General features: G+C 41.2%; 1 protein-coding gene across 1 annotated transcript in view; it reads right to left on the reverse strand.

The window, feature by feature from the left end:
* Positions 1-5,107: 5,107 nt before the first annotated feature.
* Positions 5,108-13,279, reverse strand: part of FRG1 (FSHD region gene 1) — a 45,884-nt gene continuing 37,712 nt past the window's right edge. The window contains exon 9 of the mRNA XM_049772404.1: positions 5,108-5,286. Within this exon, the coding sequence (XP_049628361.1) occupies positions 5,250-5,286 (37 nt within the window). The 3' untranslated portion in view covers positions 5,108-5,249. The remainder of the gene's footprint in view (positions 5,287-13,279) is intronic.

Here is a 13,279-nt window from a genome sequence, read left to right on the forward strand (position 1 = left end):
AGTATATGAGTGGTCACTGTGGAGTAGTTTGTGATAGACCAAAGATTCTTAAACTAATTTCGCCTATTGCTCCATTTTCAGGGAAAGAAAAAAGAACTACAATCCCTGAAAAATTCTTTTTTTAAATTAAAAAAAATATTTTTATTTGTTTTTTGGGGCCACATCCAGTGATCCTTAGGGGTTACTTCTGGCTCTGCTTTCACTCCTGGTGGGCTCAGGGGATCATATGGGATGCCGATAATTAAATCTGGGTTGGCCTCAGGCAAGGCAAACACCCTACCTGCTGCATCCTACCTCCAGTTTTTATTGGGATTGTCGTCGTAGTTGTTTTGGGGGGCACGACTGTGGTGTTCATCATTTACTCTGGGCTCAGTTTTCAGGGATCATGCCTGCAGTGCACTTGGTGCTTGCAAAGCAAGTGTATTTCCAGTTGGACCATCTCTCTTGACCCTGAAAATCTCCCTTCACTAAGAAAAGAGAAAGTGCCACTCACAAGGCTCCTACTCCACACTCCTATGGATGGTAACTACACTTCGGGAAATACTGTAAGACAAATCCAGATACATTCCAAAGTTAAACTCTGAATAGGTATTAAAAAGTATGTATAGGTAATAGTGAGCGACCAAAAGAATGTCAAAACTTGTATGACAATAACTCCAAAAAGGACAAAATTGTATTTTTAACTTCTTTGTATCTTAGGGCAGGCACAGGTAATGTCACTAAAGGTAATTTATATATGTATGTATGTATATACTTTTTAGTTTATGGGCCACACCCAGCAGCACACAGGCATTACTCCTGGCCCTGCACTCAGAAATTGCTCCTGGCAGGCACAGGGGACCAAATAGGATCTGGCATTGAACACAGGTCTGTCCCGGGTCGGCTGTGTGCAAGGCAAACACCCTACCATTGTGCTATCACTCAGGCCACAGTAATTTATATTTTTATTAAGCTTCAAATATTCTTATTGGTTGTGGATCAAGACCAAAGTTCAGAGTGAACAAAGCAGCTGAAGACAGAAGGAAATCCTGAAATGTTATCATGTAGATTAATCACACCACCCAAAGCTCTGATCCTTGAAATATGCATACTTGGAGCAAACTTTTAGCAGCCAGTTAAAAGAAATTAAAAAAAAATTAAAAAGGGGGCCAGAGAGATAGCACAGCAGCATTTGCCTTGCAAGCAGCCAATCCAGAACCTAAGGTGGTTGGTTCGAAGCCCGGTGTCCCATATGGTCCCCCATGCCTACCAGGAGCTATTTCTGAGCAGATAGCCAGGAGTAACCCGTGAGGACAGCCGGATGTGGCCCAAAAAACCAAAAATAAATAAATAAATAAATAAAATAAAAATAAAAACAAAAATAAACCCTGAAGATTCCAGCCTTTACCCACTGAAGGGGAGATACATTATGTAGCATAACATCAACCTTGCCTATTAAGCAATAACAAAATTCTTCCTAGGGACAAGACAGAATCTTGTTGCTATAAGATATTATTCATAATGTCCAGAAACCTATTCAAAAGAAAAAGCTATCAGTGGAGAACAACCTCAAGAGAATCCAAATGTTGGAATTAATAGACAAGGATTTTTTTTGGAGGGGGTCACATCTAGCAGAGATCTAAGGTATTACTCCTGGCTCTGCACTCAGGAATCAGTCCTGGTGGGTTTGGGGATCATAAGGTATACCCAAATTGAACCTGGGTTGGTTGCATGCAAGACAAATGCCCTACCCACTGTACTATCGCTCCTGCCCCAAACAAGGATTTTTTTTAAAGGTGTCTAGTACAACTCTAACCTTCAATACAAAAAGCACCAAAGACTAAATAGACAGGAAATTTCAGGAGGGGGAAAATTACAACAAAATAATTCGAAATGGAAATACTTCTAGGTGGCTTTAATAACAGTTGAAGAGGGTGAGTGTTAGTGAGCTTGATGATAGAAGCACTGGAGTTCTCTATTTTGAAAATTATGAATGGCCAGATTTTGGTATACAGAGGTTTTTGTTTACTTAATTCTTTTGCTGTATATGACTTTTTTTATTTGTCAAATCAGAGGAATGGTTAGGCAGTATCTCTCTTGATTCTGATAGATAGGCTTTTTACTTATTACTTATGGCTATACCCAGTGGTGCTCAAGACCCTACTTCTAGTTCTGGCACTCAAGGATTACTCCCTGGGCTTGGGGGATCAAATGGGGTGTCAAGGATAGAACCTAGGTTGGCCACTTGCTGTACTATCACTCCTACCCCTCTGATATAACCTAAACAACTATTCTCATACTATCACATGTATAAGATAAAAACGTATAAATTAAATAACAATATTTAGATGTAGTTATTTCTCCTCTGCCATTTCCTAGGCTGATTTGTGCTCTAATGCAGCCTTGAGAAACAGCAACTAAACAGGGAAGTAGCACTTACCTCTTACCTGCACTCTTTTATTTGTTGTGTTTCTTCACTAGCACATGAACTCTGAGAGCAGCAATGTAGTAATGTAGTTTGAGTCTTTCTTCCTGAGAACTGGACTCAGTTCTGTTCACTACAATGGGGTAGGGGTACAGGAAAGCGGTGCCTAAGCATGGTGGTCAGGAATCTTGTATTTTCATATATTCAAGCAGATAAAATGTTTGTTTCATGGAATTAGCCAGTTGGCGGTGGTTTCAAGCATAAAACTAGTATCAAAGGAAAACTTCAGTCTCTTGAGGATTGTCTCTCTAATGGTGGCTGATGTGACTCATTCAGAACGATTTGCAATGCTTGCTATAAGGTCAATTTTGAAGCAGAGAGATAGTTCAACAGGTAAAGTGATTGCCTCATATGCAGCTAACCAGGGTTAGATCCCTAGCACTGCCTATGGCCTGAGTCCTGAGCACAGAGCCAAGAGAAAGCTCTGCACACCAGTGGATGTGAATCAGAAACAATACAAAGAGGTCAATTTTGGGTTCCACTCCTAGATTCCTAACTCTATGTTTCTAAAGAGTAATCTTGAAAGTCTTAAGTGATTTGTTAGCATATAAATATAAAATAGCTTATTTTTAGGAGTTGTGGAGCTGGCAAAAGAAAGGAATAAATTAAGTCCTATAGTAGTTTTCTCAACCTTAGAACAATTGGCATTTGGGCTAAATAACTCTTCATCTCTGAATAACATTTACCTTTCACCTTAAATTTAGCAGTTTTTTTTTTTTTATCAAATTATCTCCTTTTTTCTGGGTGGGGTTGGGGGCTTCCTAAGCAATGCTTAGGGGCTTAGATTCTCAGCCTGGCTATGGGGGCCTGAAGGTTCAATCTTGACTCAGTGTTGTGGTGCTATAGTGGTGCTATGGGCCACCAGGTCTACATCCAGCAGTGTTTGGGGAATCTTGTGGTGCTGAGAATCCAACCTGTCATCTATATCTAAGGTAGGCTATTACATTCTTGTTATTTTTTTTTTGGGGGGGGGGATAAATAACTGTGCTTACTCTAGGCTTACTCCTGTTCTGTACTGTGCTCAGAGATCACTCTTGGTGATACTCAGAAAAAATACACAATGACTGGGATTGAAATTGGATTGTCTGCATGGTTTAGCACAAATCTACTGTAGTTAAACTTTTGCTTTTCTTTTTTTCTTTTTTCTTCCTTTTTATTTTTTGTGTCATACCCAGCGGCACTCAGAGGTTACTCCTGACTCTGTGCTCAGAAATCACTGTGGCAGGCTTGGGGGACTTTATGGGATGCTTGGGATTGAACTTGGGTTGGCTGCATACAAGCAAAGCCTCACTGTGCTATCTCTCCATATGTGGCTAACTTTCTTTAGCAATTTTTTTCCAATTTTATTCTCTTCTCTGTTCTGAGCCTACTTGCTCCTATGTAATCCTTCCTGTCCTCAACCTGTTCCTAATGTTTATTTTCTATTTCTCAGCCTTGTCTGATTATTCTAATATTTGCATTTTGTGGGGTTTGTTTGCAGTGCTCTCAGTCAATGCTAGAACTCATGTATGCTAGGCATGTATGAGGCTGCAAAACTATATCCCTTGCATTGATATTTGCTTGGATTGCCATGAGGTGGAAAATGCAAAACATGCAAAAATATTTAAAAATCAAAGCCTTGTTGAATTCAGTTGGAAGTTTTTAGCTTTTAAGCATGCTGATTAAGCAAGCAACTCTAACAAGTAAAATAACAGTGCAAGACAAAAGATAATACAAGCTATAAAAACAGTTTTCTAGAATATTGCCTCAATCTTCGAAATCCAGGGGGAAAAATATTCTCTGGTACTTGAAGTGTGAAATGTTTTACTTGCAGTTGAAATATTACAGCCTACTAAAAAGTACACCGTGGGTACATTCTCTATCTTGGGAGATTTGTCCACATATCAAACTGAGATATATCTTCTTTTTTTTTTTTTGGTTTTTTGGTTTTTTGGGCCACACCCGGCGGTGCTCAGGGGTTACTCCTGGCTGTCTGCTCAGAAATAGCTCATGGCAGGCACGGGGGACCATATGGGACACCGGGTTTCGAACCAACCACCTTTGGTCCTGGATCGGCTGCTTGCAAGGCAAACGCCGCTGTGCTATCTCCCCGGGCCCGAGATATATCTTCTTGAGAAGCAGCCCATATTTTCTTCTCTGGAGAAGTATGTATTCTCACCTGAACACTCTTCTCTATTCAAATTTCTCTAAATGAAACTTTTATCTCACTAAAAATAAAAACAATACTCAAGATGCCAGTTCTTAACTTCAGAATTTAAGAATGTCAGAGAAGGAAAGAAATCAAGGTGGGAAGGAAAATGATGAGAAAGTAAAGTAATGAGGGAACAGAGGTTAGGGCTTCCATTATACTGGTGATGTGGGAGAGTGGTATAACTATAAACCCAAAGCACAGACTCAACAGCACTGAAAACATAAGACCTAAGCTGAAATTGCTGAACTTTATAATATACTGTTAAGGTGGTTGGCAGGGGGTGGTATGGGTGGGGGGAATGGCATATTAAGGGAACTGACACTGGTGGTGAAACTGGTGTTGAAATATATGCTTATAATACAACAGTCAGTAACAAAGTAAGGTGCCAATAGAGTACGTGCAGTGTGGTCCAACCCCTCTCTTGCACCAAAAGAAAAAATGTACAACATGGATAATTTAGATTAATTTGATTTATCTGTATTAAGTAGGTTATTTCAGCAGGAATTCCTTAACAACCAGAAACTCTTTAAAGACACGTATTTCATTGATTACTTTATTCAGAAAATAAAACAAAGAGAAAAACAAAAATCGTGGTTATTTGCAGTATCTATCAGCTTTCAATTTCGCTCTCCTGTTTAAATAAAGACAGATAATATAATTAATCGATGTGAAACATATCATATAAAGTCAACTGCTACTAAATATATACTCTATATACTCTATGGAAACTAAATTATCAATTCTTGGTTATTATAATGGCACTCATACTAAACATTTTTTTTTTTTTTTGATTTTCTGGGCCACACCTGGTGACACTCAGGGGTTACTTCTGGCCATACGCTCAGAAATCACTCCTGCCTTGGGAGACCATATGAGATGCCGGGGGATCAAACTGATGTCCCTCCTAGGCTAACGCTGGCAAGTCAGACACTTTATTACTCTGTACCACTGCTCTGGCCCCTCATACTAAAATATTTTAACTAAAATTTTACTTTTCAATTTTATGCTTCACATTTAGACTCTATTCATATAAAAGCATTTTTCTACTATTTAACAAATGTGTCTAAGGGTTCTTTCAATTCATAACAGCAAGTTTAACTATATTTGGTAAGCATACCCTAAACTTTCTATTCAATTGGAAAGCAATGTGATATTTTCATGGGAACTCAAAGTTATGGGCAGAACATCTTATTTATTTGAGTTCACCTCTGAATTATATTTTATATCGCATTTAACATTTATTATAATTAATATGCTCTGCTGAAAAAACTTGCATTATTTATTTACATTTATTTAGGCTTAATTTACAACCCTATCAAATAATTTATTTGTTTGCATTTATTTATTTAGGCTTAATTTACAGCTCTATCAAATAATTAATATATAAATAATATAGGGGCCGGCGAGGTGGCGGTAAGGTGTCTGCCTTGCAAGCGCTAGCCAAGGAAGGACCGCAGTTCGATCCCCCAGCGTCCCATATGGTCCCCCAAGCCAGGGGCAATTTCGGAGTCCTTAACCAGGAGTAACCCCTGAGCATCAAACGGCTGTTGCCTGAAAAACCAAAAAAAAAAAAAAACAAAAAAAACAAAAAAAAACAACCCTATATATATATATATATAAATAATATAAAACATGTCTAAGTTAATATAAACATGACTAAGTATTGCCTTTATTAAGTAATGTATATACATGCAAATTTCAAGCTATAAAACAATAGAGACATAGTTGTATTGGACCAAAAAGCATTCAAACTGAAGGCAGTAATAAGAGATAGGGATGGATATTACATACGAGTTAAGGGAATAATATGTCAAGAGGACTTAAATAACAATTACACACAATGAAAGGGGAGGCAAAGTTCAGAAAGCAATTACTTATAGATATGAGGAAATCTACCAGAGCAAAACAAAAGTAGTGGGAGGGAAACTTTACCTTCCATGTGAATAAAGGTTTTAACATTAATTTTGCAACATAGAATTTGAATGAATGGCAATTCTCTTTCAATATGCATTTACAAAAGATTACAGTTAGCAAGCTCACAACTAAACTTCTCTAACTCATTTTTTAAAATGTTATAATTCTAGGATCATAATCACCTAGTTTTTATAAAATGTAATTTACATAACGACCTAGTTTTGTAAAATGTAAAATACTAAGATGACATTCTGTTCACTTCTGAATCCACCTTAAAAAGTGTTTTAATTAGAGCCCCAGGGACCCCCGACCTGACTCCAGGCAGGGTGAGTGCGCCCGCCACCCGGCCACCTCCCCACATGGGCGCCCGACCCCCGCGTTCCACAGCAGCCCCGTGCCAGACCCCAGGAACCCCCGACTCAACTCCAGGCAGGGTGAGTGAGCCTGCCACCCGGCCACCTCCCCACGTGGGCACCAGAACCCCGCGCTCTGCAGCAGCCCTGCACCTGAATTCAGGGACCCCCAACCCGACTGCAGACAGGGCGAGTGTGCCACCCGGCCACCTCCCCACATGGGCACCCAGAGAACCCTGCGCCTGACCCACTCTGTGCCGCTAGGGAAGGGCTAGACTAGAGCTTATAGACCGGGTGAGCTTTAGTCTACTCCCCGGACCTTGGGGTATTCTAGAGCAGCCTGCCCTGAGCCCCGGAGTGGACCTGGGACCCCCAGGGGCAAAGAGAGAATGCCAGGTGGGTTTGACTGAGTAAATTTCCTCAGCTGAGGCTCTGAGGGGGTGGAGCTCCGCTGACTCCCAGGGAAAGAAGGGAGGACAGGGAGCTAGGCTCAACAGCGCCCTCCAACATTGTGGCCAGGAGTGGAAATGCACTAGCTGCCAACAAAAGGAAAAAACAAATCAGGCCCTCTACTAGAGAGCATAGGAGGAGCCAAATCTCAGCGAGCTCACCCAACAGACCCCTCTAGAACCACGCTCAGGGAGGGGACCCACCCCCATGCCACGGAGGCAAAAACAGGCTGAACTCGAAAGGCACTGCACTCCAAGCCACACCAATAAATGCAAAGAAATATGGGTAAATTAAAGAGAACACTAACATCTGGAGATATGGAAAGAAACCCTAGCAAGTTTCCAAGTCCACCAAAATGCACAGATCCATTGGAAGGAGACTTAAAAGCAGCCATGAAGAACAAAATGGAAGCCTTGATTAACGAAATGAAGGAAACGCTAGCCACAGAATATAAGAAATCCATGGAGGAACAAATCAGCCAAATTAAAGAAGAACTGTCAAAGAATATGAGAGACTCCATACAAAGGACATAAAGGAGTTAAAAAATGACATAACAAGCCATTTAAGCAGGATCACACAGTTGGAGAAGCACATTGAAGAACTCAAAGGAAAACTGCAAACAAAAAATGACCAAGAAACCAGCAAGGAAATAAAAGGCAAAGCACTGGAGGGAAAAGTCCAGTATCTAATGAACAAGGACAAAAAAAATAACCTAAGAACTGTGGGTATACCAGAAGGAAAGGAAATAGGAAAAGGGGAAGAACAAGTAGTCAGGGAAATATTAACAGAAAACTTTTCCACCCTCTGAAAAAAAGATTCAGTGCAAATCCAGGAAGTGAAGAGAGTCCCTAATAAAATAGACCCTAATAAACCAACACCAAGACATATAGTAATCCAAATGGCAAAAAAAAACAAAAAGAAAGATGATCTCCTTAAAGCAATAAGGGAGAAAAAAACCCTCAAATACAAAGGAAGGGACATAAAAATCAAACCAGATCTCCCATTTGAAATAATTCAAGCAAGAAGACAGTGGAATGACATATTTAAATGCCTGAATGAAAGAAACTTCCAACCTAGGGTCCAATATCCAGCGAAACTCTCATTCATATGGGAGGGCAGAATAAAAATATTCTCAAACAAAAACGAGCTTGCATTATTTGTGCAAACAAAACCACTCCTAAACGACCTACTCAGAGATGAATTACACAATCCAAACCCCCGATTATAACAACAACCACCCTACACAACTGCACAACAGTCCTCTCAGTCAATAATTTCCCTAAATGTTAACAGACTAAACTCTCTCATTAAGAGACACATAGTAGAGAACTGGATTAGAAAACATAAACCAGACTTCTGCTGCCTGCAAGAAACACACCTACACCTGCGTCCCGCCACCGCCACTGCGCGCAACGCGCGCACCGCACTCTCTCCAGGGTGGCCCTGCGCCCACATACCGCACCGGTTTGTGGGTCCCACCAGAGGCAGCCTGCCTCTGACATGCTTTCTACAGCCTGTTACTGACTGGCGGAAGCTGCAATCGTATTCACTCCTTTTCAGAGGCTGCATTGTGAGTGTGGCTAAGTGGACTTGGTTTGCAGTTGGCCCAGTGCTGCCTGGGTGGGTCTCCAGAACGTGAAAACCGGCGGGCTTTCGCAGAAGCCAGCTGCCCTGTTTGGGACATCAGGCAGGGAAAAGCCACGAATCTGCGCCCGCCCAGTGGAGCCCAACTGTGAGTGCTCCTTGTAAATGTTTCTCTACTGTCCTCTTGTGTGAAACTCTTGGGAGTGGGGCAAAAGAGGCTCCAGAAATCTGCTCTCCCAGACGCCATTTCCAGGGCGGGTCTCCAGAACGTGAAAACCGGCGGGCTTTCGCAGAAGCCAGCTACCCTGTTTGGGACATCAGGCAGGGAAAAGCCACGAATCTGCGCCCGCCCAGTGGAGCCCAACTGTGAGTGCTCCTTGTAAATGTTTCTCTACTGTCCTCTTGCGTGAAACTCTTGGGAGTGGGGCAAAAGAGGCTCCAGAAATCTGCTCTCCCAGACGCCATTTCCAGGGCGGGTCTCCAGAACGTGAAAACCGGCGGGCTTTCGCAGAAGCCAGCTGCCCTGTTTGGGACATCAGGCAGGGAAAAGCCACGAATCTGCGCCCGCCCAGTGGAGCCCAACTGTGAGTGCTCCTTGTAAATGTTTCTCTACTGTCCGCTTGCGTGAAACTCTTGGGAGTGGGGCAAAAGAGGCTCCAGCAGAGCACGGCCGCTCCGCTTCGCTACGCAGCGGTGCGCTCTTTCTAAGAAAAGAACACCATCATAACAAGAAGAAAAAATCACACTAAGAACTGAGCTATAACACAGAAGCAAGGATTCCTCCTCGGACTTTCTTCTCCGTTGAATGCTTGGGCCTAAGATTTGATCCAGTGTGAGGCTTCACCCACGGAGGACTCCCCTCCCCTAGAGACAAGTCAGCCCATCCAGAAAGGGCGGAGCCAGAGAAGTGTGCTGCCTACACCATATAGCCAATGAATACCACCACAACACGTAGAAAAACCCAAAATACAAGTGTGACAATGGGGAAACAACGCAGGCCAGCATCAGACATAGAGAATGAAGAGGACAATTCTGATGACCAGATAATGGCCAACCAACTAATCAACCTCTCAGATAAGGACTTTAGACTAGCAATATGGAATATGTTCAAAGAACTCAAAGAAACCATGAATCGAGTTGAACAGAACACTAATAAGAACCAAGAAAATATGAAGACAGAAATCACAAAACTCCAAACTGAAATAACATGTCAACTAACAGGACTGAAAAAGTCAGTAAACGAAGTAAATGAAAAAATGGATAAGCTCTGGGACAGGGTATCAGAAGCTGAGAATAGACTTGGTGCTGTGGAAGATGAGATACATAACAATTCCATACAGCAGGAGAGATTGGACAAAAAACTTAAAGCAAATGAGCAGACAATGGAAAAATTAGTCAAAGAATGGGAACAGATGAAAATAGAAGTCTATGATAAGATCAACAGAAACAACTTAAGAATCATTGGAGTCCCAGAGACCCAGGAAGAAAATTCCCAGGAAGAATCAATGGTCAAGAACATCATTAAAGAGAAACTTCCAGAGCTAAAGAATATAGGTGAGGGCCCGGAGAGATAGCCCAGCGGCGTTTGCCTTGCAAGCAGCCGATCCAGGACCAAAGGTGGTTGGTTCGAATCCCGGTGTCCCATATGGTCCCCCGTGCCTGCCAGGAGCTATTTCTGAGCAGACAGCCAGGAGTATCCACAGAGCACCGCCGGGTGTGGCTCAAAAACCAAAAAAAAAAAAAAAAAAAAGAATATAGGTGATCAAATCCTACATGCTCGAAGAGTACCAACCAAAAGAGACCCCAGAAAAAACACCCCAAGACACATCCTAGTCACAATGACAAATCCCACAGATAGAGACAGAATTCTGAAAACAGCAAGATCAAAAGGGGAAATTACATTCAAGCAAGCTTCCCTGAGATTTACAGCAGACCTGGCACCAGAAACACTCAATGCCAGAAAGCAGTGGTGGGATATTGTGACAAGACTGAATGAAATGAATGCTTCACCCAGAATACTATACCCAGCAAAACTCACTTTCCGGTTTGACGGAAGAATACATGGTTTCACAGACAAAAAACAGCTCAGAAACTTCACAGACACAAAACCAGTCTTAAGAGAAAAACTGAAAGACCCAATCTAAGACAAGACTACCCAAAAGACACATCAAATTTTGAAATAAAGATGGCGTTAAATCCCAGGACAATTCTTTCTCTCAACGTCAATGGACTAAATGCACCAGTTAAGAGACACAGAGTGGCAAATGGATCAAAAAACTCAATCCAACCTTCTGCTGCCTACAAGAAACGCACCTGAATAGTCAGAACAAACATAGACTCAAAATAAAAGGCTGGAGAAAAATTATCCAAGCAAACAACACCCATAAAAAAGCTGCAGTGGCCATACTAATATCAGATAATGCAAACTTTATACTCAGGAAGGTTGTAAGGGACAAAGATGGACATTTTATATTAATCAAGGGGTATGTAGAGCAGGAAGAAATAACTCTCCTAAACATATATGCACCGAATGAGGGGCCAGCAAAATATTTAATACAACTGTTGACAAATCTGAAAATTAATATCAATAACAACACAATAATTGTGGGGGACCTTAACACGGCTTTGTCAACACTGGATAGGTCAACCAGACTGAAACCCAACAAGAATATACTAGACCTGAGGAGAGAAATGGAAGAAAGAGGCTTAGTGGATATATATAGGACACTCCACCCCCAGAAACCTGGATACACATTCTTCTCCAATGTACATGGGACATTCTCCAGGATAGACTACATGATGGCACATAAAACATACCTCCATAAGATCAAGAGGATAGAAATTTTGCAGACTGCCTTTGCTGACCACAAGGCTCTGAAATTATTTGTGAATTCCAAAGGGACTCAGAAGAAAAACCTTAACACCTGGAAGTTAAAAAGCCACATACTCAATAACCAGTGGGTCCGAGATGAAATCAAGGAGGAAATCAAAAGGTTCCTGGAAACAAATGACAATAAAGACACAAACTATCAGAACTTATGGGACACAGCAAAAGCAGTACTGAGAGGAAAATTTATAGCTTTGCAAGCACACATCAGGAAGGAAGAAGGAGCTTACCTGAGTAGCCTAATGACACAGCTAATAGAACTAGAAAATGCTCAACAAAAGGACCCAAAAATAGGAAGACAGAAGGAAATAACAAAGCTGAGAGCAGAAATCAATGAAGTGGAAACCCAAAAAACAATCCGAAAGATCAACGAAAGCAGAAGTTGGTTCTTTGAAAAAATAAACAAGATTGATAGACCACTGGCAAACCTAACAAAGAAAGAGAGAGAGAGAAACTTGATAACTCGTATTAGGAATGAAAAAGGAGAGATCACTACTGACATGAGAGAGATTCAAAGGGTAATCAGAAACTACTTTGAGAAACTCTACGCCACTAAAAATGAGAACCTGGAAGAAATGGATAAATTCTTGGACTCTTATAATCTTCCACGGTTGAAGGAAGAGGATGTAGCATATCTAAACACCCCCATCACCATTGATGAAATTAGAATGGTAATCAAAGGTCTGCCGAAAAACAAAAGCTCAGGCCCAGATGGATTCACTAATGAATTCTTTCAAACTTTCCAAGAGGAACTACTACCAATCCTGGCAAGACTCTTTCATGAAATTGAACAAACAGAAACACTTCCAAATAGCTTTTATGAAGCCATCACCTTGATACCTAAACCAGACAGAGATGCTACAAAAAAAGAAAATTACAGACCAATATCGCTGATGAATGCAGATGCAAAGATCCTCAACAAAATCCTGGCAAATAGGATTCAATGCCTCATTAAGAAGATCATCGACTATGATCAAGTAGGTTTCATCCCAGGAATGCAAGGCTGGTTTAACATCCGTAAATCTATCAACATCATACACAACATCAATAACAAGAAAAATAAAAACCACATGATCATATCAATAGATGCAGAGAAAGCATTTGATAAGTTCCAACACCCATTCTTGATCAAAACTCTCAGCAAGATGGGAATGGAAGGAACCTTTCTCAATCTAGTTGAAGCCATCTACCACAAGCCAACGGCAAATATTATCCTCAACGGAGAAAAACTAAAAGCCTTCCCTCTAAATTCTGGTACAAGACAAGGCTGTCCTCTCTCACCACTCCTATTCAACATGCACTGGAAGTACTGGCTATAGCGATTAGGCAAGAAAACGATATCAAGGGAATCCAGATAGGAAAGGAAGAAGTCAAGCTCTCACTGTTTGCACATGACATGATACTCTACTTAGAAAACCCTAAAGACTCTACCAAAA

Source organism: Suncus etruscus, chromosome 4 (assembly GCF_024139225.1).
Source record: "Suncus etruscus isolate mSunEtr1 chromosome 4, mSunEtr1.pri.cur, whole genome shotgun sequence".
NCBI lineage: Eukaryota > Metazoa > Chordata > Mammalia > Eulipotyphla > Soricidae > Suncus > Suncus etruscus.